This window comes from Myxocyprinus asiaticus, chromosome 47, assembly GCF_019703515.2.
Source record: "Myxocyprinus asiaticus isolate MX2 ecotype Aquarium Trade chromosome 47, UBuf_Myxa_2, whole genome shotgun sequence".
In the NCBI taxonomy this organism is placed as follows: domain Eukaryota; kingdom Metazoa; phylum Chordata; class Actinopteri; order Cypriniformes; family Catostomidae; genus Myxocyprinus; species Myxocyprinus asiaticus.
In genome coordinates this window covers 29,499,930-29,526,751 of record NC_059390.1, presented here as the reverse complement: position 1 = coordinate 29,526,751, position 26,822 = coordinate 29,499,930, and the positions used below count along the sequence as shown (strand labels likewise).

The window sequence follows — 26,822 nt, the reverse complement described above, 5'->3', positions numbered from 1 at the left end:
CCGGGGCCCCACAGGGATGAAGTGGCATAAAGACTTGTTAAGTGGACAAATAGTCTGTTTATGGATGGCCCCGCCCCCTCCCGGACACACCCTCGGGGTCCAGGGCCCCCAGGGATGAAGTGACGTAATATACTTGGTAAGTGGACAAATACTATGTTTATGGACAGCCCTGTCCCCTCCCAGACACACCCCAGGGGTGCGGGGCACCACAGGGATGATGTGGCATAATATACTTGGTAAGTAAACAAATACTTTGTTTATGGACAGCCCTGTCCCCTCCCAGACAAACCCCCGGGGTCCGGGGCCCCACAGGGATGAAGTGGCATAATATACTTGGTGAGTGGACAAATATTCTCTTTATGGATGCTCCGCCCCCTCCCGGATACACCCCTGGGGTCCGGGGCCCCACAGGGATGAAGTGACATAATATACTTGGTAAGTGGACAATTATTCTGTTTATGACAGCCACGCCCCCTCCCGGACACCCCCCGGCATCAGCCAATCGGAGCCTGACACTGGGAGGCTCTTCCCCCAAGTAGCAGGTAAAAGGACAAATACCCACCGGGTGTCCACCTGCAATATATGTGAATGGTGAAAACACCCATTGCTTTAAACCTGCCGTGGGATGTGGTATCGCCACCCTGTGGGTGATCACTGAACTGCTTTTTGGGGGGCCGTATTCAACGGCTCCTAGCGTGGCCACCGTTGGGCGCAGCCGCTCGGGGACTCCTCCCATTGCCTCTGGCAGACCCCCAGGCCAGCACAGACACGCGCAAGGTGTCGGCAAAAATCACCTAGAGGGCACCGCGCAGCGTCCACGAACCCAGTACCATGAAGCTATAAAGTAGATTGCCAATTGCATTTGGGTCTACACACTTCTAAAGGAGGGGCAGGTATCCAACAGCCGCATTGCCACTTGGATGATGGCACTACAAGGCTACGACATTGAGGTCAAGTATGCCCAGAACCATAAAATGGCTTTGGGCAAGGGCCTGGCTGAATGCCAACACTGTGACTGTGACGGGCAACCGAGCCCAGAATCCTTACTTGTCACCACTCCACTACTCCCATCAAATCATCATTACAATGATGAGAATACCTGCGCAGACCTCCCAAGGGTCTAAGTGGATGGCTGTTCATTCCACCATGATAGTCAGACTCAGGCAGGAGCTAGTATTGTTTCGTTCAACTGCAAAGTCGACGAACCAAACAACTACTGACTGGGCAACAAGACAAACCAGGACACAGAGATTGTAGCAGTGCTCATCAAGTTCCAGCAAGCCGCCAAGTTGACTGTTGAGCAACTGACCATCTGTTCTGACTCAAATTATGCTCGTCATAGTTTTATCTCTCACTTTCCCACAGGGAATGAGGAATGCAAGAAACAAGGAAGTCAAGCACTCGGAACTCTTCCTGGCTTGCGACAGACTTGTGACCGACTTGGGAATGACAGTGCACTGGAAAAAGGTCTAAGGTCATTCCCAAACCTTCAGTCCTGACAAAGATGTAATGATGAAGCTGACCACCTAGCCAAACTAGATGCAGAACAGGGCACGGCGAGTTCCAAGATGAGTGACTTCCAATTACCCAAAAATGTGTGGTAAACGCAATTATCTGTCGGCAGGCAAAAGAAAGGCAAGAAGACCCGCAGACCTGCCTACAGACTCTGCACCTGGGATGGAGACACGGCGATGCAGATCTGATCACCATGTGAGTCAGAGGAGCTACATGCTCTCCTTCATGGCCAGCCATGTCTTAAACTTGAGAAAGGTATGTTGGTCTAAACCCAAACCGACCAGGGACCAGCTCACTGGATTGTCCCAACTGATCATAGGGGAGTGATGCTAGCCCACGCTCACGACTCCCCTGTTGGATGCCACCGGTGTTACAAGGCCACCCTCAAGACCCTCTAGCAAGTCATTTATTGGACCTCGATGGCCCACAACACCCAAACCTATGTCAAAGGATGCCTGGTCTGTAGCCAGTTCCAGCCATCCAAACCGCTGGATTGTGCCCCACTCCAGAACCGAGGGATCACATTCCTGTGGTCCCACCTCCAGGTGGATTGGATTGGACCAGTCCCCAAGTCGTCATGAGGTAACAAGTACCTCCTCACGGTTACCTGTGCTTTCACCAAGTGGCTGGAATGCCTCCCTGCCCCTAACAACGCAGCCACAACAACCGCAGTCCTGCTGCTGAACCATGTGTTCAGCCACTGGGGGCTACCCCTCTCCGTTGATTCGGATCGAGGCACCCATTTCACCTCAAGCGGCATGACTACCATGTACAAAATCATGGGTGTGGAAGTCAACTTCCACATCCCGTATCATCCCCAGTCATCTGGACAGGTGGAACGTGCCAACCGCACCATTATCAACATGCTTAAAAAGTATGTTAACAGCAATGGCAGAGATTGGGATGTGAAACTCCCCCTGGTGCTGATGGCCATTAGGTCTACTCCGCACCACTCCACAGGAGTCACACCATTCAAAATGATGACTTGAAGAGAAATGACCCTTCTGCTACATCTTCTATACCGCTCCAAAGACGTCAGTGTTGCAACCACCTATATGGCACACCAATACGTGACGGACCTGCGTGACCATCTTTGGGCCACATTCACGTGGGCCCAGAAGAACTTGGAAGCCAGCGTCAAGGTATCCAAAGCTGACTATAACAGGAAAGCGTCTCACCGCGAGTACCAAGTAGGTGACAAGGTACTCTATTTCAGGTTCACCAAACCGGCAGGAATCTCTAAAAAGTTCCTACCAAGTTGGTCAGGCCACTTTTGAGATGGGTGGCAAAGCTCTCCCCAGTAGCCTACCGCATCAGTGTCTCAAAACCAAGCCAAACACTGGTATAGAAATGGGTCCATTCAAATCAGATTAAGCTCTTCAAGCCGTTTTCACTCCAAAGGGGAGAAGACGCACCACAGTAGTGCCATAACAATAGCTGCATGCCTCAACCCATCCCATCAGCATGAACTAACTCCTAGCACCACTCTGAGTGGTGGAAGTATTCCAGCTTACCTGGTCTCCCTAGACCTTGTCGAACAAATCCTTAGATCTGCTACTACCACCGTTGTGCAACCTTCACACATACACTTGGCATTTAGTCTTGGCAGTGCAATTCCAATCTGTGTAAATCCTCAGAACCTTGAAATATGATTAATACTCAATCTATATGACTAAAGTCCGTATTGAATGTTGGTTTTCGGAGAGGTAAAACACACATTCATCTCAAAACACCACCAACTCTCACCTACCACGATGAGGACCCCTCACTCTACCATATCCCTAACCTAAGCATGTGTAACAAGACAAATGACATTCATTGGGTTTGTCCAAGCAACCCCTTTGTTAGAGAGGCGACTAAATACCTCTGCGGCCTAAGAGCCAAATCCCCTGAACAAAAGTGTCAAGGTAGCATGTCTGTCAAAGATGAAGGAGCAGAGACAAAGGTAGAATGAGCAGGCAATCACTGGCTCATTAACATACCAGCCACCAAAGTTCTAATGTCATACGACCACCATGATACAGCCACTAAACTAACACTACCAAACCAGTCGGTGTTCTTAACGGTTCCCCAAGGAGCCACCATGCACACTGACGATATTTTCCTCCATCATCTCAGCATCAACAAACATGACACAGAAATTGAGATCATGGACACATTTAGAGGTCACAACCTCACCATTGATGACACCCTTCAACAGCAGCTTCAGGCTGAAGGGACGAAATTAGTGAAGTTCAATCTCAAACTGACTGGCTTGACCACTATATTTCCTAGTCACATAAGCAGATCGTCATCTTACCAAGAACACCCTATCAGTCTGGTCGGCCTCAGGCTCCTCCTTAGTAGTTGGATCATCACTGCAATTATTGCACACACCATGTACAGGTACATTCAAAATCTACAGGCCAGACTGGACTCCCTCCTTCTCGTACAGCTGCGTTTTACACACCAGTCTGTGCCCATCCCACAGGCCTCTGTGAACTCTATGAACTGTATGGACTGTGCAACCATTTTCTTTTCTATCAGGAAGACATGGACGGCATAACCCACAGGTTACCGTGAACCTTCAGGAGCTGTTCGGCCCTTCAGTTGCTCTGAAGACACTGGACAACAACCAACTCTTCAGACCAAAGGGGGTAATGTTGGGCCTCATGTACTCAGATAAAAGACAAAGACAGGCTTATACACAGTCATAAAGCCTGACTGCAGCCTGTAAGAAAACTAGAAGCCTCACAGCCACAACAACAGCGCCAAAATCAAACAAAGGGAGTCCAAAACAGACTACAGGTCCCATCAAGCCTTGCGCACTTTACACCTAGATGTGAAATTCTGAAGGATCGAACTCTCAACTCCTATTGGATGAAACACACGACGCATCCCTCCACCATGACGTCATCGAGAGTATAAAAACCTTGGAGATCTTTCTAAGCTTTGCTTCCAGCAACAGTGTTCGCCACGTCACATTGGTTGATCATGGGTACATTGAGATCTGCCTTTGAGACAAAACTTGTTTTTATGTATCTTGTATTTTCTTTCAAGTGTATATGTAAAGCACTTTAAATTGCCAATGTGTATGAAATGTGCTATATAAATAAACTTGCCTTGCATCTACTTGCAGCCCTGCTGCTCCCAGGTGTAGCCTCACTGCCCAAGGAAGTAATGTACGTACCTGAACTTTGGCCATACAATCTCCATCTTGCTGGACAAGCTGAGATTTCTCTGTGTTCCACTGAGCACGCTAACGGAACCCGAAGGAGACCGCTGAGCAATCCGCGTTTCACCCATTTACCTGCAGAAGTGAAGAAGATTTCTCTTCCCTCTTCACCCGAGTCAACTTTGCTGATTTCTCCGCCAACCCGACTAGAATCAGATGCTGTACCGCCCGCTGTTAGAGCGGGTCATCACCCGAGCCTCAAGCAACCGAGTCGGAGTCAAACGACGGACGAACACACATTTTGTCCGTGTCCTCACACGACTCAAGTAAGAGGTTTACATCTGGGCAGAGATATATTATTATAGTGTGGTATTCTTGTGTATCAAGGCTATTGCTTGTATAGTTTACGGACCGCCGAGTCCGCTCATTGCTGCTAATAATACTCAAGGTATTACTGTAACTTACTGTTACCACGAATTAGATTTGCTGTGTTGTTGTCCAACCACATTGGACTGCTTGTGAATTTCCACCATCACGGGGGAGACGGCGCACTGAATTTATCCAACGACCGCAGCAGACAGATTATGAGCCATTCACCGCGTCTCTGAGTGATAAAACAAACGGTTGCCATCTCTCCCACGATCGCTAAAACCGGCATCGGTGCCATCACTCTGTTCTCTCTTTCTCTCGTACTAACCGCACACACACACGACCTCTCACAAACATACCTGCACATACATTTGGCGAACAGATAACTTGGTGATAGAGCCCAGCTATGTCTCTAAGTTATCGTACCAGCGGAGACACACATTAAACGGGCAGACGCCATTAAACGGGCAGACGCCATTAACCAGTCTCTCCGCCCACATTCTCTGGCCGGAAACCTCACGTGACGCACTCTCAAAGAGAGACACAACCACCAATTTGTGCCCTCCTTCTCTCCTTACACAAACACACATACCCTCCTCTCATGTATTATAAGCTTATCTGTTACCATACCTAATCATGTTACTGTTTAGTTTGTAGTTGGAAGTCGGAAGTTTATCAACTGCATTGTATTGATTATTAATTGATATTACTGCATCAATAAACGTTTTGTTATACTTAAAAGAGAAGGTTTTTGGTATTGTTCTGCATTTACCTTTGTCAAGGGCTGGCAGGGGATGTCAGTGCTCGGATTCAAGCCTTCATTGTTTTCTTTTTGAATGTCGATGTTCTCCATACGTCGACTTTCCTAAGAGAGCAATCCTATATTGAGACTGTGATACTGTCTGGTTATTAATCCCTGGTTCCATGGTGGTGCCCCAGCGATATTAATCCTTATTAATATTCTATTGACCAAGAACCCGATGGTCACTCTGACAGAGCTCCAGCGTTTCTCTGTGGAGAGAGGAGAACCTTCCAGGAGAACAACCATCTCTGCAGCACTCCACCAATCAGGCTTGTATGGTAGAGTGGCCAGACGGAAGTCTCTCCTCAGTACAAGGCACATGAAAGCCCGCCTGGAGTTTGCCAAAAGGCACCTGAAGGACTCTCAGACCATGAGAAACAAAGATTGAACTCTTTGGCCTGAATGGCAAGCGTCATGTCTGGAGGAAACCAGGCACCGCTCATCAACTGGCCAATACCATCCCTACAGTGAAGCATGGTGGTGGCAGCATCATGCTATGGGATGTTTTTCAGCGGCAGGAACTGGGAGACTAGTCAGGATCGAGGGAAAGATGAATGCAGCAATGTACAGCGACATCCTTGATGAAAACCTGCTCCAGAGCACTCTGGACCTCAGACTGGGGCGAAGGTTCATCTTCCAACAGGACAATGACCCTAAACACACAGCCAAGATAACAAAGGAGTGGCTCCGGGACAACTCTGTGAATGTCTTTGAGTGGCCCAGCCAGAGCCCAGGCTTGAACCCGATTGAACATCTCTGGAGAGATCTGAAAATGGCTGTGCACTGATACTCCCCATCCAACCTGATGGAGCTTGAGAGGTCCTGCAAAGAATGGGAGAAACTGCCCAAAAACAGGTGTGCCAAGCTTGTAGCATCATACTCAAAAAGACTTGAGGCTGTAATTGGTGCCAAAGGTGCTTCAACAAAGTATTGAGCAAAGGCTGTGAATACTTACTAACATGTGATTTTACATGCACTTCCTGCACATCGTTTTTAATTTTTGATAAATTTGCAAAGATTTCGAACAAACTTCTTTCACGTTGTCATTATGGGGTATTGTTTGTAGAATTTTAAGGAAAATAATGAATTTAATCCATTTTGGAATAAGGCTGTAACATAACAAAATGTGGAAAACGTGAAGTGCTGTGAATACTTTCCGGATGCACTGTATCTTTGATGATTGTTGATTTGAAGGATTAATAAGCTAATGTTAATTAAGTTTATTAATTAATAATGATCTTTGATAATAATTAATATTCTATTGATTTTGATAATTGATGGTTATCTATGATGATTGTTGATTTAAAGGATTAAAAAGATAATGTTGATTCTAATCAATGTTCTATTGATTTTAATAATTAATAATTATCTTTGATAATTATTAATTATTGCTAATAACCAAACCTGCTCCTGAATGAAGCGCCCAACATTAAATAACTGGGTCGTCAGCCTCACATTCACCAAAACATGGGAACTCAATATTAACAGGAGGACGGTGGAAAATGAATGGGGTGTTTTCTGTAGATGTTAATGGTGTATGACTTCCCTGCACATTGAAAGTTTTATTAGAGACACAAGAGACTGCAGGAGTGGGACGTGAACTTGGAAAATGATGCACTGGAGTGGATGTTGAGGGTATGTTGACTTTTCTGTCAATCTGGGCATCACATCCGGTAAGGCAATCTATTACTGACTCTCCCAGTTCTTTGATGTTTAACTCCAATTCCCTCTTGACACGCTCAAATGCTCTGTCTATACGATAATATGGTTTATCTTCTCCAGCTCTGCATCTAACTTCCAACTGGTCATAGGTAGCACATTCACTCACCTTCTGCAAACAGCTTGCCAGCTGCTCATCCAATGAAGTGACTCTTTTGATAAAATTCTCCCCCAGGTCCACAGCATGAGGTCCAGCAGCTTGCTCTTTGTCTGTTTCCGACGGTGGAGGAGGAGGGAAGTCATCATCTACTTCATCCACTTCACAGTTAACACCTTCTGACTCTGGCTCTCCGCCAGAATCTACATAAAGGTCACTGAATGTAGTGAAGAATTCTCTTACAGGTTCTCTCCTAGTTACAAATGGACCTGCGGTGAAAACTGGACTGGGCTCAAACCCACCACCTGTTCCTGAACAGAGGTCGGCCATGGCATCCAAGACTCTTTAATTAAACAGCAACTTATGAATGCAAATATTCCCCATACTGGCCACCACTATATAACAGTCTCACCTATTTCCACAGGCAGTAGGCTACATAAATTAAAAGGGGATTCTAACTGCATAAGGTTGAAGTATTAAATAAACATGAGAGTCTTGATTTGTAAGTGCAAAACATAAATTCTTTGTATTGAAAACATGAATTTATTCAGTATGGAGAGAAAGCAATATATACACAGTCCATAAAGCAAATTACTTATCTGTTTGTTTGATGAGGAAAGGAGCAGTCTTTGAAATGTCCCAGATGGTGATGATGTGATGAAAATCCAAAATCCAAGAAAGAGTAAATTCAAAAAAATAATCCAATCAGCTAAGTCTGGTGGGAAACTCTTTTCAAACACTCTCGGTCCTTTAAAGTCCTTAACAGTCCTTGCTTTTTACAACCCCTTTACAAAGTCCTTTGTGGGCTGTCTGCAAACTCCAAACAAGTATAAATTAACACATATTCAGAGACACACACACAAAAAATCACACATTCAATCACAGTTAAGCATTTTGAAGAAAACATTCACTTAACTCTCAGATGGTGTGTGGAGGCTACAGCATAAGTTTAGCAAAACAGGCAAACTGCTCTGACCATGCTTTCCCTTCCCATCAATCAAGCCTGGGCCGTGGTGGTGAGTGCACCGTATCCTAACCACTAGACCATTAGGGAGGGCCTGGTACTGGCCTGCCCTCCAGAGCAGCTGAGGATTCCTTGCAAAATTTGTGGAACAGCAAGCTTTCTGCCTCCAGAAAAGAAAGTCTCTCATTTGTCCTAAAAACAAGCATTGCTCTGCCCAGTGTGAGGATCAAACTCACAACTTTCAGATTATAAAACTGACACACTGACTAACTGGACCAACAAGGTATACCACTTGCACAAACTGAGCAGCGAACCTTTAGGTTTTTTTAAGCACCATGGCCTTTAGTATGTCCCAAAAGGGGCAACCATCTTCCTTCTCATGTATCAGGATGGCCTAGCAGTCTAAGATGACGCATTCAGGTTGTAGTCTCCCCTGGAGGCATGGGTTTAAATCTCACTTCTGACAAGTTTTTCCTCTGCAATCGTACTGGAACTGTGTGACCAGTGTTGCTGATACATGTAACAATTTAGGCATTACCATGGCTCAATTAGGTTAAGTTGAAAAATAAATTTTAAATAAAACGGCAGCTTCAATAGATTAAATTACAATATTTAACATTTTCATAACACAATTTTACATGCAGCGAAGAAGAGTGTCAAAGTACAAATAAAACTAATAGTTCCAGATTTGTTAGTAATAATGTGAAAACAACGGACCGTTTTAACTCAGAGTATTTTTTTAAACCCTCAATGCACATTGCCACAACTGTGGCAGGTCCTACACCATGTGGTGTTGCCAAGAAACACTGCCTCCAGAAGAGCAGAAAAATCTGCATAGCTTTTCACGCACATCGTACGCTTTTCTGCTTCCTCTGGTAACACCCATTTGTCTGGCAGGTTGGAGAATATTTCCCTCTACCTTATCAAGCCAGCTTTGGTTTGTGATGGTGTTAGAGGTAGTTGTGAAGAATGCATGTTGCTATCACAATCGAGTCTGCATTCTCTGGCTTCACGTTCATTCTGGTATGGAGTACCATCCATCTTGAACAAAGAATTCCAAATGCGCACTCCACCACCATCCTGGTTCTAGATAGTCTGTAGTTGAAAATCCGTCTCCACTATGGAATACGGATTCCAGGAAATGGTCTCATTAAATATGTTTTCAAAGAAAAGGCTGCATCTCCCACCATTGTGTATGGCATGGGTCCTTGTACCCCGATCCTGGCAAAGGACAATCTTCAGGCACAGTCATGGTTCTGGCCTCCATCCCTCTTCCAAGTGCAGAATAGTTATACACCCCACCATCACTTGCTCAGCCAAATTCACCCACTTCAACAAAGATGAATTTGTATTCGGCATCCACCAGTGCAAGCAATGACAAGATGGCGGCGCGTGCACAACGTGAGGCTCAGTGTCTCTCCAGTTTTTGCAAATTAGTTATTATTTACCTAGTTATTTTCAGCTCAGTTGTTCATCACAACTTTGCATTAACTTCATACAGCCGTCACACACTATTGGACATCAAACTTCGCTGCACAAACACCGCAGTGGATACAACATTAGACCTCCATCTGCTACCTCCAGAGTTACTCCTGTCCCCGGACTCGAGCGAGTCAGCCAGTCCGACAGGAAGTGCCCGTCGCCGGCGCTGTGAGCGTAAACAAAGACGGGGTAAGCGGGGCGGCCTGCGGGCTAAGTTAAAGCTCAACTCACATCGCCCAGCACTACCGAGCATCTTCCTCGCTAATGTACGGTCTCTGGCTAATAAGATTGACGAACTACGGCTCTGGATTATTCAACTAATGTTCTGGACTTCAACGTTATGGTTTTCACGGAAACTTGTTTCAATAGCACCATTCCAACCAGCGCGATAGAGCTGATAGAACGGCTGTGGACTCCAGTAAAAGCAAAGGTGGGGTGTTTGCATCTATGTAAACAGAACTTGGTGCACCGATGCTGTTATTACCAAATCCCACTGTTCTGCTAATATTGAGTACCTCTTTATCAAGTGCAGACCCTTTTACCTGCCCCGTGAATTTACATCTACCATTATCGCTGCAGTATATGTACCCCTGGATGCTGATGCTAATGCTTAGCTATCAATGAAAGAACTCTCTTCTGTTGTTAGTAAACTGCAAACAACGCATCCGGACGGAGCTTTTATCATTGCTGGGGATTTCGATCATGCCAATTTGAGGACAGCACTCTCCAAATTTTATCAAACATTTCTTGCCCTACAAGAGGAGACAACACTCTTGATCATGTTTATACAAACATCTCTGATGCCTACAAAGCCATCCCCCTCCCCCATGTTGGACAATCTGATCACTTATCCCTGTTCCTACTCCCCAAATACACCCCCATCATCAAATGTGTGAAATCCACAGTGAGGACTGTAAAAGTGTGGCTGGAAGGAGCAGACTCTTCACTGCAGCATGAGTTCCAGAACACAGACTGGAATGCATTTGCTTCTCAGGCCAACCTGGACTCACACACGGACATTAATATCTACACAAATTCTGTTCTACAACACATCAACAGATGTGTCGACAAGGTAACCACCCATAACACAATTAAAACATACCCCAATCAAGGTTCACGTGACGCCATGCGAGAGACAGACGTGTGAGACACAAGCTCTGCGAACTTTGCTAGTTTTTTAATTATCTTCATGTTGTGATCCAGTGAGATTCGATACACCCAGTTACATACTTGCTCTTTGAGGTAAACATGGCAAAGAAGTCAAAATCCTCAGACTCTGGAGACATTAAAAGACACTTACGTGTTCAAGCTGAAGCCTCTGACGGGACTGCAAGCCGGGGACTCGATTTGGATGGTGCATCGGGAGAAGATATTCAGCATCAGTTGTCCAAAATGTCGGTGACGCAGACGAAGGTTCTTGCTGACTTGGAGGATCTCGCTGTAATACGTCGATCGATTACGGCGATGGAAACAAAATTCTCTGAGTTGTTTACAAGAGTGACAGAAGTTGAAAAACGAATCGATTATCTTGAGTCATCGGAAAGGGAATTATCCGCTAATCTGCCCGTGTCCAAAACAGATTTGGAATTAATTTCGGAAAAACTGGAATATTTCGAAAATATGAGCCGAAGGAATAACATACGAATTGTTGGAATTCCTGAGCATGAAGAGGGCAGAGATATGGTGAAATTCCTGGACGAGCTTTTCCGAGTCTGCTCGACATAACAGGCCACAAGCTGGAAATCGAGCGAGTTCACAGAGTCCCTGCTCGCAGATCTGCTGAGGGAGACAGGCCCCGATCCATTCTGGCCAAATTTCTGAAATCATCCGATAAAGATCTCGTGTTGCGCCAGGCGAGGAGTAAAGGGAATCTTTCTTGGAAGAACCATAATATTTTCTTGTTCCCGGACTTTGCGAATTCGAAAAGAGAAACGCGATCAGTTCAAGGAATGTAAGAAACTCTTACACCAACAGAAGATCGCTTTTGCATTGATGTTCCCGGCCAAACTGAGAATAGAAACTAAAAATGGTCGCAAAGTATTTACTTGTCCAAAACAGGCACTCTCCATTATAAATACATTGGAGTAAGCCATTTGATGTTTCTTATATTAGTGGACTGACTCACGGTTCAGGTACTCTATTATCTGAGGAAGCTGGGTGCCATTTTTGTTTCTTTCTGCACTGACTCCACCTAGCGGCTGGAGATTGTTTTATGGCATGACTCCAAGAAACTTTGGAGATTTTATTTTACACTGAAGTTCCCGGCCAGATCGAGAATGGACACTTTGGATGACCGCAAAATATTTGTATACTCACATAAAGGATGTCTTTTGTAGAGTTGACGGGCTGAGTAAGTTATGGTGTTTTTTTTTTTTTGTTTTTTTTTTTTTTTGCGCAGCCTCCGAGTTAGTTTGGCTCTTGATCATCCAAGGAACTGGGATGCCGGTTTTGTTTTTCGTGCTGGCTCTGCCTAGCGGTTGGAGCTTGTTTTGTGGAATTACACTACTTCGGACAGTTGTGGTTAAATATGTATGTTCTTTGTGCTTATGCCTCCTAGTAGAATTTTTAATGTTTGTTTTGTTCGGGGGGAAGTTCGGGGTTTGATTGTTTCACTAATGGGGAATGTGGTCTGTGTAATCTTGTTTTTGACACACACATTTTTTTTTTTATATCAATATTTCAAATTTTAATATGAATAAGTTGTCTCTCTCCACATGGAATGTGAATGGGTTGGGGCACCCTATAAAAAGAAGGAAGGTTATTTCTCTTCTTAAGCGTAAGAAATATGATATAGTCTTTCTTCAAGAAACGCATCTTTCCCCACAGGAAGCTGAAAAATTTGGGAAGATATGGGGTGGACATGTTTTCTTTAGTGCTGGCTCAAGTAAGAGCAGGGGAGTTATTATATTGATAAATAAACATCTACAATTCAAATGTTTCAAACAGATTAAAGATAAATTAGGAAGAGTCATTGTTGTATTAGGAGAAATTCAGGGGCAAAGGTCGATTTTGGCTAATATTTATGCACCTAACGCTGATGATCAGGGCTTTTTTATAGATCTTGATGGGATGTTGCAAGCCGCTAGCATCTCTCATGACATAATATTGGGAGGAGACGTTAATCTTTTGATGGACTCAGTCCTTGATTATAGTGAAGCAAAAGAGTGTAAGCCCCCTAGAGCAACACTGATGCTTCACAAGATCTGTAAAAATCTTGGTCTTGTAGATATCTGGTGACTTTTGAACCCATCTGGTTGGGATTATACATTTTTTTCATCAGTTCATAAGATTTACTCTAGAATAGATTTTTTTTTTTTTATATCTAAGTCCCTCATTTCATCTGTTGTTGATTGCTCAATTGGAAATATCTTAGTCTCAGATCACGCCCTGGTGAACTTAGAGATATTGCCACATACAGAGAAAAGGAAATCACATAGTTGGCGCTTTAATGTATCCCTTTTGCAAAATCCTGATTTCCAACAAATGTTAAAGACTGAAATCAATGTTTATATGGAGACCAACTGGTCCTCAGTATCCTCTGTGGGCGTGGCTTGGGAGGCACTTAAGGCGGTTCTTAGAGGTCAGATCATACAGTATGCCTCATTTACCAAAAAATCCAAAGCACGAGAACTCGTGGAGTTGGAAGGAAATATTAAAAGTGCCGAGGCAGAGCTGAAGCTCCGAATGTTGTCTGATGGTCTCAGAGAATTGACCAGATTGAAATACAGATATAATACTATTTTGTCGCGGAAAGTTGAGTTTTGGTTGTTCAGGGCAAGACAGTTATACTTTGAGTCAGGGGACAAAGCAGGGAAGCTTTTGGCTAGATATATAAAGCAGAGAGTGTCTTTTTCTACCATTCCCAGTGAAATCTGCTGGTTGTGAAATATTTATCTCACCCATTGATATTAATAATGCCTTTAAAGAATTCTATCTTGATCTCTATAGTTCCATGTCTTTGTCTACTGATGAAGATATTAGAAACTTTGTGGAACCATTAGAACTCCCTAAACTGACGAATGAGCAAAAAAACTATCTTGATTCTGAGATAACCCTGAAGGAACTTGACGAGGTAATTAAGTCCTTACCTACAGGCAAGGCTCCGGGGCCAGATGGTTTTGCCACTGAATTTTTTAGATCTTATGCTACAGAACTGGCTCCACTTTTGTTAGAAGTTTATACTGAATCATTAAAGAATGGAAAGCTTCCGCCAACCATGACACAAGCCCGGATCAGTCTGATTCTTAAAAAGGACAAAGATCCAAAAGTTACCGTCCAATTTCCCTGATCCAGCTAGATGTAAAAATGTTGGCTAAAATTTTGGCTAACTGATTAAGTAAAGTTATGACATCTCTTATACATATAGATCAGGTGGGGTTTATTCAGGGTCATAGCTCTTCTTATAATATTAGGCGTTTCATCAATATCATGTGGTCAGTGGCGAATGATCAGACTCCGGTCACTGCCATCTCACTTGACGCCAAAAAGGCGTTTGATATGGTAGAATGGGATTATCTTTTTAAGATTTTGGAAATGTATGGGTTCGGGAGTACGTTTATTGGTTGGATCAAGTTACTTTATAGACACCCTGTAGCAGCGGTACAAACAAATGTATTAATTTCAGATTATTTTACTCTGGATAGGGGCACCCGTCAGGGTTGCCCTCTTTCCCCATTATTGTTCTGTCTTGTCCTAGAACCATTAGCAGCCGCGATAAGAAAGGAGGATGATTTTCCATGGGTGACGGCGGGAGGCGTGGCACATAAGCTTCTGCTTTATGCAGATTATATTTTATTATTCGTCTCTGACCCCACTAGATCTATGCCTTGCCTCCACAGAATTATTAATTCCTTTTCCAAGTTCTCAGGATACAAAGTCAACTGGTCTAAATCCAAAGCTTTGGCTTTGACAGCGTACTGTCCAGTAATGGCCTTCCAGCCAGGCGCATTCCAGTGGCCCAAACAGGGCATTAAGTATTTGGGCATTTTATTCCCAACAAATTTGTCTGATTTAGCCAGAGTTAATTTTGACCTTTTAATAAATCAGTTTTCGAGCGATGTAGACAGGTGGGCTTCATTACATTTATCGATGATTGGGAAGGTTAATGTTATTAAAATGAACTGTATTCCAAAATTTAACTACTTGTTAAAGTCTCTCCCGGTAGATGTCCCCCTCTCTTATTTCAAGCAATTTGGTAGCATAGCAAAGTCCTTTATTTGGAATGGTAAGCATGCCAGGTTAAATTTCAATAAGTTACATAGGCCAATTGACAAAGGTGGGCTAGGCCAACCCAAGATTTTGTTTTATTATTATGCATTCGGTCTCAGACATTTGGCTCATTGGTCACTTCCACGTGAAAGAGCCCCTCCCTGGTTCTGCATTGAACAAGAACTTCTTGCCCCTATTTTGCCATTGCAAAGCCTTTCCATCAAACTAAATAGAGAAGTTAAATCACACCCCATTATTTCACATTTGCACTCAGTATGGACAAAAGTGTCCAGAGTGTTTAATTCAGATATTTATCTAAATGTTGCCTCAAGCCTATGGCTAAACCCCAAACTATGCATTAATAAGTCCCCTTTTATATATATATGTGGAGCCGAGGAGGGCGGGGCCGGGTTGGAATGAGACACACCCGGTCCCCAATCAGCCTGATGGGGCGCGCGAGGGATAAAGGCGGCCGGGGACGACGGTTCGAGAGAGAGAGAATTACAGACAGCTGTGCTGTGTTTTTAGTTGTGTGTTTTTGGTTGGGTTTTTGTTTAATAAATTATTATTTAGGTTGTCAAGCCGGTTCTCGCCTCCTCCTTTCCTCTAAACCCCCTTACACTGCACAGCTGTCTGTAATTCTCTCTCTCTCGAACCGTCGTCCCCGGCCGCCTTTATCCCTCGCGCGCCCCATCAGGCTGATTGGGGACCGGGTGTGTCTCATTCCAACCCGGCCCCGCCCTCCTCGGCTCCACAATATATTTATTATTATTTTATTCTCTGTATATGTGTGTACTTATGTAAGACCACTGGGATGTTCGTTTTGGGTCGGGTGGGGTTCTTGATTGGGGAGGGGAAGTAGTGGGAGTTAATGCTGAATCATTTTATATATGTTTTGTTTTTCTTTGTTTTAAAAATTAATAAAAATGTTAATCACAAAAACATACCCCAATCAGAAACCCTGGATGAACAAGGAAGTCCGACTCCTGCTTTCTGATGCTGCTTTCAGATCTGGTGACTGGGAAGCCTACAGTTTATCCAGGTCCAATTTGAAGAGGGGAATTAAAGCAGCCAAACACAATTACAAACTGCAGATTAAGGACAAATTTAAGAACAACGACCCCCGACGTATGTGGACAAGCATCCATGCCCTCACAGATTACAAACCAGCAAACAGCATCATCCCCCCCCCCCACCCACCCAACCAGTAATGCCACCCTCCCAGACGAACTGAATACCTTTTATGCTCGCTTTGATCGTGGAAACACAGAACCACCCATAAAAGCTGAGCTCCCACCTGATGATCTGCCGCTCATATTTTCCACCAGTGACGTGTGCTCCACCCTGAGCAGAGTGAATGCATATAAAGCTGCTGGCCCTGATAGCATCCCTGGCCGAGTGCTCAGGGCCTGCACAGAACAGCTGGCTGACGTTTTCAACATTTTCAACCTCTCCTTGGCCCAGGCCATTGTCCCCACCTGCTTAAAAACAGCCACCATTGTACCAGTACCAAAACATGCTGCTGCAGTAGCCTCAACGATTTCCACCCCGTTGCTCTTACTCCCATCATCGCCAAGTGTTTTGAGAGGCTGGTTCTCTCCCACCTGAAAACATGCCTGCCACCAACACTGGACCCATATCAGTTCGTCTACAAACCCAACAGGTCAACTGAGGATGCTATCACCTCAGCTCTTCACTCTGCCCTGACTCACTTGGACAAAAACAACACATATGTCAGGATGCTATTCATTGATTTCAGTTCTGCCTTAAGTACTGTGATCCCATCCAAGCTGATCTCCAAGCTCACTGATCTTGGCATTAGCCCCTCCCTCTGCAACTGGACCTTGGACTTTCTCACTAACAGACCACAGTCTGTTAGGATCAGCAACCACAACTCCTCCACCCTCACTTTGAACACTGGTGCACCACAGGGCTGTGTGCTGAGTCCAATCCTCTACTCCCTCTTCACCCACGACTGCATACCTGAGTATGGCTCCAACTCCATAATCAAGTTTGCAGATGACACCACGGTGGTAGGCCTGATCAGCGACGATGATGAGACGGCTTACAAGGAAGAGGTACAGCACCTGGCAGTGTGGTGTGTCAACAACAATCTCACACTCAACACCCAGAAGACCAAGGAGCTGATTGTGGACTACCGGCGGACTAGGAAGGGCCACACATACACTCCCATATACATTGATAGGGACAAAGTGGAGCGTGTGACTAGCTTCAAGTTCCTGGGTGTCCATATCTCTGAGGATCTTTCCTGGACCTACAACACCTCCACTCTGATCAAAAAGGCACAACAGCGCCTTTACTTCCTTAGGAAGCTAAGGAAAGCTCACCTGTCCCCCCACATCCTGCTGAACTTTTACCACTGCATTACTGAAAGTATCTTAACAAACTGCATCACAGTGTGGTATGACAACTGCATTGTCTCAGACCAGAAGGCCCTCCAGCGGGTGGTGAAAACTGCCCAATACATCACTGGTGTTTAGCTACCCTCCATCAAAGACATTCACCACAAATGCTGCCTAAGGAGCGTATATCAAAGACACCTCTCACCCCAACCACGGTCTGTTTACGCCTCTCCCATCTGGGAGACGCTACAGATCCAAGTCTTCGCTGTCGCACCAGCAGACTCAGGAACAGTTTCTTTCCCACAGTTGTCAGCCTACTGAACGCTAAACTCAGGCGTTGAACATTACATCCCACTCGGACCACATACATTTTTTGCATACATTATATATATATATATATATATATATATATATATATATATATATATATATATATATATATATATAAATATTTACATATACATATTGCTATTTGCACTTCTGGTTAGATGCTAACTGCATTTCATTGGCTCTGTACCTGTACTCTACAAAATGACAATAAAGTTGAATCTAATCTAATCTAATCTAATCTAATCTAATCTAAGTAGAACAATGGAAAAAGTATTTTTGTAGTTGAAGTACAAGCTTCCAGAATGTGCCAGTGCAAATATCCACACGTTTACCATCAATGGCACCCAGGCAGTTGGGGAAGTTCCATTTTGTCCAGAACTTGAAGGCAATCTCTCTCCACATGTTTTCTGTTGGTTTTGGGAATTGTGATGCCATCAGACGCCTTTCAATAGCTCGGCATGTCATGTGCACACTCCCAGCAACAGTGCTAGTGCCAACTCGATATTGTGTTGCAAGGCTGTGAAAGCTTTCCCCTGTTCCTAGAAATCTGTAGAAGACAGAGAGAAAACTGTTAGGATGTTGTACTACATGTCATTTTCTAACATTTCATTTTGTTCACAGTAAATGATTGCAAGCAGCGGTGGAAGGTGCTCTGAGACTCATTTGTAAAAAGCAAAAGGCAAAAAAATCTGCCAAGTGGTTATGCTGGTGGAACCACCAGAGGGTGGAAATATGACAAAGTCATGTCTTTCCATTTACCCCATATGCATTCTAGAAGGTATACACATATGCTATAATGTGTTCTATAGACCTAAGCATAAATCATAAGTAAATTTTAGATAATTTTACAACTTTCTTTTTTATTTTGAATACATTTGTCAGACTGACATGTTTTCTCCACAATATGTCACAATATTTTAAATTAATTATTTAAATGTTAATACATCTTTAGCTCCAAAAACACTCTACTGCCACAACCAGAGGAAGCCTCTATCCAACCTCCGGACATGAGTGTAGTTGAAGAGGACATGGAGCCAGAAATGTCTGGCATATCAAGACCAGAATCTCCATTCCTTCCTCTGTCAAGGCCTGCAACCCCCACCCAATTATCAACAGGTCAGAGAACTGTTAACCCCACCCCAACATCAGGCCAGCCATCAACAACCCCCACACCACCATTGGGATCCCTGAGGTCTCACAACCCCTCCCCTCACCCGAGAATTCAAGCCTTGTTGGCTGAACATCACCAAGGGAGACAAAAGAAACGGAGATCTGTTTCACCTACTGCAGTTGAGCAACAGCTGTTAGATATCATTACACAATCAAACACTCGAGAACCATTGCCTGTATCTGAAGATAAGGATGAAATGTACTACATCTGCCTTAGCTTAGTTCCCAAACTGAACAGGCTGCTTCCAAGGAATCAAAACAGAGCTCAGATTCACATATTCCAATTCCTTGCAGACCTTGAAATGGAGGATGAGCACCAGTGACAACAACCCACACCACCCCAATCTGCTTTCCCAACAAGCCTACAGAATTGGGTAGTAACATGCTACATTTACTCTGTTACATTTACTTGAGTAACTTTTTGGTAAAAATGTTACTTTTAGAGTAGGTTTAAAAGTGGGTACTTCTTACTCTCACTCAAGTAAATTTTGAATTAATTTTTTTTAACTTTTACTTCTTTACAATGGGCGGCGTTGCTGTCATTACATTACTGGGTTTAATTTGAATTAATGTGTAATTTATTGAGAGATTATTGAATGGGACTTTTAGGAGAGCGGAAGTTCACACAGAGGTGCGCTCTGCTGTCACAGACTGTCACTCAAGTCATCAGTGCTGCAGCATCAAACTCTTCAAAGTGAAACACTTTTTTCGCTCTGCACAGTGAAAAAAAGAATAGTTTCGTCATGCAATGCCTTCATTTAACACCAAGACAAGCGGATATTTCAAGATTAAAATCACAGCTCCAATTTAAGGCAGCACGCTGAGGTAAGTTTTGGCTCTAATGATAATGCGGGCTTTTCTGTGTAATGTGATGGTCATTTTCAGGGTGATAATGTAACTGGGCACTTATGACATCAGTTTTTAAGTGTACATTTTTAAATCAGTGCAGCAATATATCAGTGTGCTTTGTCTCGCGTCCCACATGTCATGCCGCGCCCTCGCGGGGGTACTGGAAACTATCGCAGCTACTTCAGGCAGATTAACTATAAATCCATGTAAACATCAAAGTTAAGTGTAAATAAATGCATTGGCTCTGCTGTTTGTGTGATTGACAACTGGAGCGCGAACAGACAGCATTTTTGCGCGTGCACAGCGAGGTGCGTAAGGCGCGCACGTGAGAGATGTGCGGGCGCGAGGCGATCGTATGGCGAAGAGAGACTGGCTGTGTCCGCAATCGTTCACTTATTCACTATTTCCTATATAGTGAATGGCAGTTAGTGCACTATATCTCAGCAGTGAGTGAACGAAATGAGTGAATGAATTCGGACGCTGACCTATCACCGAGTGTCGGAACTCTGGGGCTGTCACAGAAACAATATCAGTATGAACTTTTAAAATACTTGGGCCTTACTTGTTATTCTTATTAAATAATATATTAATACAATAAATCTTCATTCTGTTTGTCATTTTTAATATATACTGTATGTTAATATAAAGAGTAAACACATTTGATCAAATAAAGAGTACATTTTAAAATGTATCTGTATGTTTTTCCTCTCTATAATTAATAATTATAATTATAATTAATTATATATATATATATATATATATATATATATATATATATATATATATATATATATGTAATACTATATGTTATTATGTTATTTTAATCAACTAATGATTTGTCAAAAAGTAATTTAATACATTCAGCATGAAAGAAAACATTGCAGGAGTGAAGGAAGCAGTAAACTCCCAGCTCGTACGTCTTCCCCATGGTGGATTGTGTGCATTAACCGTCGTCAAGTGTACATGAAATGTACACTCGAAATTAGAGTGCATTGTGTGTAATAATGAAAGTAAGGAACGAGTGGCTCACTCAGAATTCAGACAATCCTACAAAATGGCGGACACTCGAAATAGTACACTGTATAGGGGATGGGGCAGTTTCAGACACAGCGAGTGTTCCACGACCAGGGTTGGTGCCCTACGCACTAGGCTGCGTACTTTGCATTTAGAGAGCAGCGGTACTACTGTACAGAACTAATGATCTAAATTCTTTCGACTCTGAAAACTATAACTACACTGAAATAAGAATCCGCGCAGGACTTTAAAAGCTATGAAAAAGCAAAAAAAGGCATTAATAAAACATGATCTTGCTTTGGTTTATTTTTCAGCATTATATATAATGTCCTTGTGGGACATTTTCACATTTTCACTGTAATAATTACTAGAAATGTTTCCAAACCTCTCTTAATGACAAATTCATCCAGATCTGACAAGAGCCCTTAAAGGGATAGTTCACCCAAAAATTTAAATTCTCATTATTTACTCACCCTCATGCCACCCCTGATGTGTATGACTTTTTAATCTGCTGAACTCAAATGAAGATTTTTAGAAGAATCTCTCAGCTCTGTAGGTCCATACAATGCAAGTGAATGGGTGGCAACATTTTAAAGCTAAACAAAATCACATAAGTCAGCATAAAAGTAATCCATAAGACTCCAATGGTTAAATCAATATCTTCAGAAGCGATGTGATAGGTGTGGATGAGAAACAGAGAAACAGATCACCTTCACATTCTTCTTCTTGTGTTTTTGGTGATTCACATTCTCTGCATATCGCCCCTGCTGTCTAGCAATAAATGACAAATATTGATCTGTTTCTCACCCACACCTATCATATCACTTCAGAAGATATGGATTTAACTACTGGAGTCTTATAGATTACTTTTATGCTGCCTTTATGTGCTTTTTGGAGCATCAACATTTTGGCCAACAGAGCTAAAATATTCTTCTAAAAATCTTAATTTGTGTTCTGCTGAAGAAAGGAAGTCATGCACATCTGGGATTTCATGAGGGTGAGTAAATGATGAGAGAATTTTCATTTTTGGGTAAACTACCCCTTTAAAGTGATAGCTCAGCCATAATTTAATATTCTGTTATCATTTCCCTACCCTCATGTTGTTCCAAACCAGTGTGACGCTTTGTATTATGTGGAACACAAAATATGTTAGACAGAATGTTAGGGACTGACAGTCTCGCTCACCAATCACTTTCAAAATATGGAGAAAAAAAATCCACTGAAAGTAAATAGTGACTCAGGCAAACATTCTGTCTAATATCTACTTCGTGTTGCATGGAAGAAAGAAAGTAATACGGGTATGGAACAGCATGATGGTGAATGATGACAGAATTTCCATTAATAATAATAATAATTCTGTAATACATGTTAAATGTGTATTACGTAATGGAATATATATATATATATATATATATGTGTGTGTGTCATTTGTGAAAGTAACAAGATACTCACTACTTGAGTACTCTTTTAATTTGATACTTTTTTACTCTTACTCAAGTAATTATTTATGTTAGTACTTTTACTTCTACTTGAGTAATAATTTTAAGTAATTGGTCTTTTACTTGAGTACAGATTTGGGCTACTCTACCCACCTCTGCAAGCCAACCAACTCAACATGCAGCATTTCATCAATACCATCCCACCCCGTCCTACCATCAAGAGTCCCCCTCATCAATGTATGATCCTGTGTCATAAAATATTATGATAACAGGTGATGTCAACCAATGCTGATGTAATTTGCAGGGTTAATATTTTAATAGAACATCAGCTTTGTTTTTATGTAAATAGTTTTAAAATATAACCATTTGTTAATTTATTTTAATAAAGGTATGTTCAAATAAAATTTTGAGGTCATTGTCTTTATGAATCAACACTTAAATTACACCTTAGTTTTATGTTTTATCATAGTCAATTTTAATATTACAATACACATTGTTAATGCTATTTCTAATAATATAAAAATAAGAATAAAATTAAAAAATGTTTAGGTTCAATAGCTGCCCAAAATGTTGTTGTCTGCCTTCTGAGGTCTGGTCCCACCACAGCAAGAAGGTCATCAATTTGTTCTGCACTCATTCAGAAATATTTAAAGTGTTGTTCACTGTCTAGACGTAGTTCAGAGACAAGATGGCAAAAAGCACCAAACTGTTGTCATGAGCGCACTGGGCTCTCCCTCACTGTCAGTCACCTGCTCTCACTCGCCTGAGTGTTAATCATGCACACCTGCAGCTCATTATCATCTCGTTTGGACCTGCACTTAAACCCCACACTCACACTCAGTCAGTGCTTGGCCTTGTTGTAGGTACACTATATGGCCAAATGTTTGTGGACACCCCCTTCTAATTAACAAATCTGGTTACTCCATTAAAGAAAAATCTTAATGTTTCTTTATGTAATGGCTTGGGCTTTGTGTGCTTCCGAATTTGTGGCAACTGTTTGGGGATAGCACTTTTCTGTTCCAGCATGACAATGCCCCTGTGAACAAAGTGAGGTCCGTAAAGAAATGGTTTACTGTGTCTGGCGTGGAAGAAATTGACTGGCCTGCACAGAGCCCAGACCTGAACCCCACTGATCACTTTTGGGGTGAACTGGAACAGCAACTTTAAGTCAGGCCCCATTGACCAACATCAGTTCCTGACCTCACTGATAATTTTGTGTCTGAATGAGAGCAAATCCCTGCAGCCATGTTACTACATACAGTATAGTGGAAAGCCTTCCCAAAAGAGTGGAACTGTTATTACAGCAAAGGGGGAAATTGATGCCAAAGGTTTTGAAATCAAATGTTCATCAAGTACATATGGTGTCCACAAACTTTTGGCCATATAGTGTACTTTGGACTTCCCTTTCGCTCTGCTGCAGTGGAATACTGCTTTTCTGTTTATTACTTACCTGATTGTCAACAATCTGTTCTGGATATACAAGATAAAGTGACTCTGAGAATTCTGACAATATGGCATACCTACTCACCTGTGTTAACCTCACCTGTTTGTCATCGATCTGCTCCAGACGTGCAAGATAAGTGACTTTGTGAAATCTGAGTTTACTGCATATCTACTCACCTGTTTGAAACTTGCCTGTTATACAACGAACCTCTCTGAATGTGCTGGAAACATGACTTTGAGAACTCTGAATGTACTTTATGTCTTGAGATACAAACCTGCTCCCCAGTTTATGAAAGTGACTCACCTTTGACCCAGTCTGAAGTTTAATTTACCTGTTTGGGCACATGTTGGTTTGGAATTAACCATTGTGGATCTGTGCCTTCTGCCTAAGTTCACTGTATGACCAAAGACTGTGTTTAAAGACTTTGTACCTTACCTGAATACTCACCTCACATTGCTTCCCTGCTCTTTCTGTGTTCAGTGCAATAAACTCCCACATCTGGGTTCATCTCAGCTCCCGTGTTGGTGTCATAACAACTGTCTCCTTCGCTGGTTGAGCGGATGGACCCACATTTCATCGCATTCTTCTCTGCAACATTCAAAGCAACAGAAAGAGCGATTGTTTTTCTTCTGTGTACTCGCACTATACAAAACATGGTGTAACTTTAAATGTTGCCAAAACATGTGGAAACAGCATAAAGCCAATCAAACTATTTAAGACTGGCCTGTAGTAAAGTAGGCCTACAATACAAACTAGTAAACAAATTATCTATCATAACTTGCCCATGTTTGTTTTACTTAATCAATATTTATAAACAAACTTTATACAAAATACATACTGAACCATAATTAAAAAAATAGTGCACTACTCAGCCATTGTCTTACAAAGGCCACGGGCAGAATCCAAACTCGGAATACAAGATACTGTTGTCTACTGTAGAGATCACCCTGTGTGTTGGGAGGTCTATACAAATTATTTAGCAATAGCATTGTGATGTGTGCTGCTCCTACTCATGAACTTACATGGTTAAAGAAATTAACCATTACCCCCTCTCTAAAATATATTTGTAGGTAATTTAAGCCATTTTAAAATTAAATATTTGACGTTGGATCCCAGAAAGAACATTATTTTCTGCGCAGAGATGTTTGCTGTCTCGCAGAAGAGACTTAGACAGTGTGAAAGCCCAATGCTCATGTGTCACTCACTACTCACTCACATGCCTCTGATGGAGTATTGGGGAATCCAGCTTGAGGGTTGTGTGACCACGGAGCTCCACCAGATATTCTGCCAGCCTGTCCACATGTTGAAAACCTGGCACATTCTGGTAGTCAACAGCCTATAAAATAAAAATGAGATAATAACTACTTAATTGTGTATTTATGACATAAGAAGGAAGACGTTTGGATTTTAAGGATAGAAGCAGATGTTGGTTCAACACTGTAATCATTTGATGTATAATTGTTGATTACTTATGACTGAAGAAATTATAGCACAGAAGCAGTTGTTGGTTCAACACTGTTTGAATTGTAAGGGCATTTCCAGACAACTTTGCTTGGAGTTGTCCAGAAATGCAAGTGTGGATTTCACACTCAAAAGGTATCATTAATGTAAAGAGGTATCAATTACTTTTTTAGAACAATAATTTACCTAAGATATACTTCTTTTATCAAAAATATGTTGTTGTTTTCTTGTGGTTGTCTCAAGCAGCCCACTGCCTCTACTGGACCAATACAAAGGGTTGAGGTACAACAGTGTGCTGCCACTGTGAGAGCCACTAAATGAAATCTTCCCGTTGTTTTATCCATTGCATTTCTGAGATATTTGTTAAAATTGTATTGTCACAAAAGTGTACGGTCTTTTGCAGCAGCGGAAGTACTACTGTTGCAGGAAGTAGAAAGGTGACGCTTCCGGAAACAGAGCAGAGGCAGGCTAGCTTAAGATGCTAACACTGTTTATATGATCAATTCATCTAATTATTAAAGATTAATCATCAATCTACCGAACTAACGGATCTGATGGACCAGTGACTGATCGGACGGATGTGAATCGCTTCATGATTAATCAAACACTGAAGATGAAGGAACATATACTTTTGTTCTGCTCGCTCTTCATCTATTTTTACTCGGACAGTTACCATCAATACTAATACTACTACTACTACTACTACTACTACTACTAATAGACACGCTCTTCTTCAAGAGAAACTGGATGAAAGTCTTGTGGTCCGCTAAGAACTGGATAGTTAACAAACATCATCTGACAGACAGTGATTAATGAAAACACACGAGTGTGTCGCGCACTGATGTTGTTTGTGAGATGATGTGTGTGTGTTTGTGAGATGTCGATGTTCAGTGAGTTCGTGGCTCCGCCGGAGTGTCCGGTGTTCGAGCCCAGCTGGCAAGACTTCAGCGACCCGTTCGGATTCATCAATAAAATCAGAGAGATCGCCGAGAACACCGGCATCTGCAAGATCAGACCGCCACAGGTACCGTAAAATAACATTGAATGTATTAAAACACAAGATCAGACCGCCACAGGTACCGTAAAATAACATTTAATGTATTAAAAACAAGATCAGACCGCCACAAGTACCGTAAAATAACATTTAATGTATTAAAAACAAGATCAGACCGCCACAGGTACCGTAAAATAACATTTAATGTACAAAACACAAGATCAGACCGCCACAGGTACCGTAAAATAACATTTAATGTATTAAAAACAAGATCAGACCGCCACAGGTACCGTAAAATAACATTTGAATGTATTAAAACACAAGATCAGACAGCCACAGGTACTGTAAAATAACATTGTATTAAAAACAAGATCAGACCGCCATAGGTACTATAAAATAACACTGAATGTATTAAAACACAAGATCAGACAGCCACAGGTACCGTAAA

The 26,822-nt window shown here is 42.5% G+C and overlaps 1 protein-coding gene and 1 long non-coding RNA gene across 3 annotated transcripts in view; one reads left to right on the top strand and one right to left on the bottom strand.

Moving 5' to 3' along the window:
- Positions 1 to 18,286: 18,286 nt before the first annotated feature.
- LOC127437033 (uncharacterized) lies at positions 18,287 to 25,760 on the bottom strand. Its single transcript, XR_007896501.1, has 4 exons — positions 25,567 to 25,760; positions 25,136 to 25,255; positions 24,367 to 24,507; positions 18,287 to 18,550 (listed from the first exon to the last, which is right to left on the bottom strand). It is a non-coding gene; the product is annotated as an uncharacterized LOC127437033 (long non-coding RNA).
- A 74-nt stretch (positions 25,761 to 25,834) lies between these two features.
- The window catches only part of LOC127436990 (lysine-specific demethylase 5A-like), a 77,173-nt gene continuing 76,185 nt past the window's right edge, over positions 25,835 to 26,822 (top strand). For both annotated transcript variants that reach the window (XM_051691548.1, XM_051691547.1), the window contains exon 1: positions 25,835 to 26,404. In XM_051691548.1, the coding sequence (XP_051547508.1) occupies positions 26,258 to 26,404 (147 nt within the window). In that variant the 5' untranslated portion in view covers positions 25,835 to 26,257. The remainder of the gene's footprint in view (positions 26,405 to 26,822) is intronic.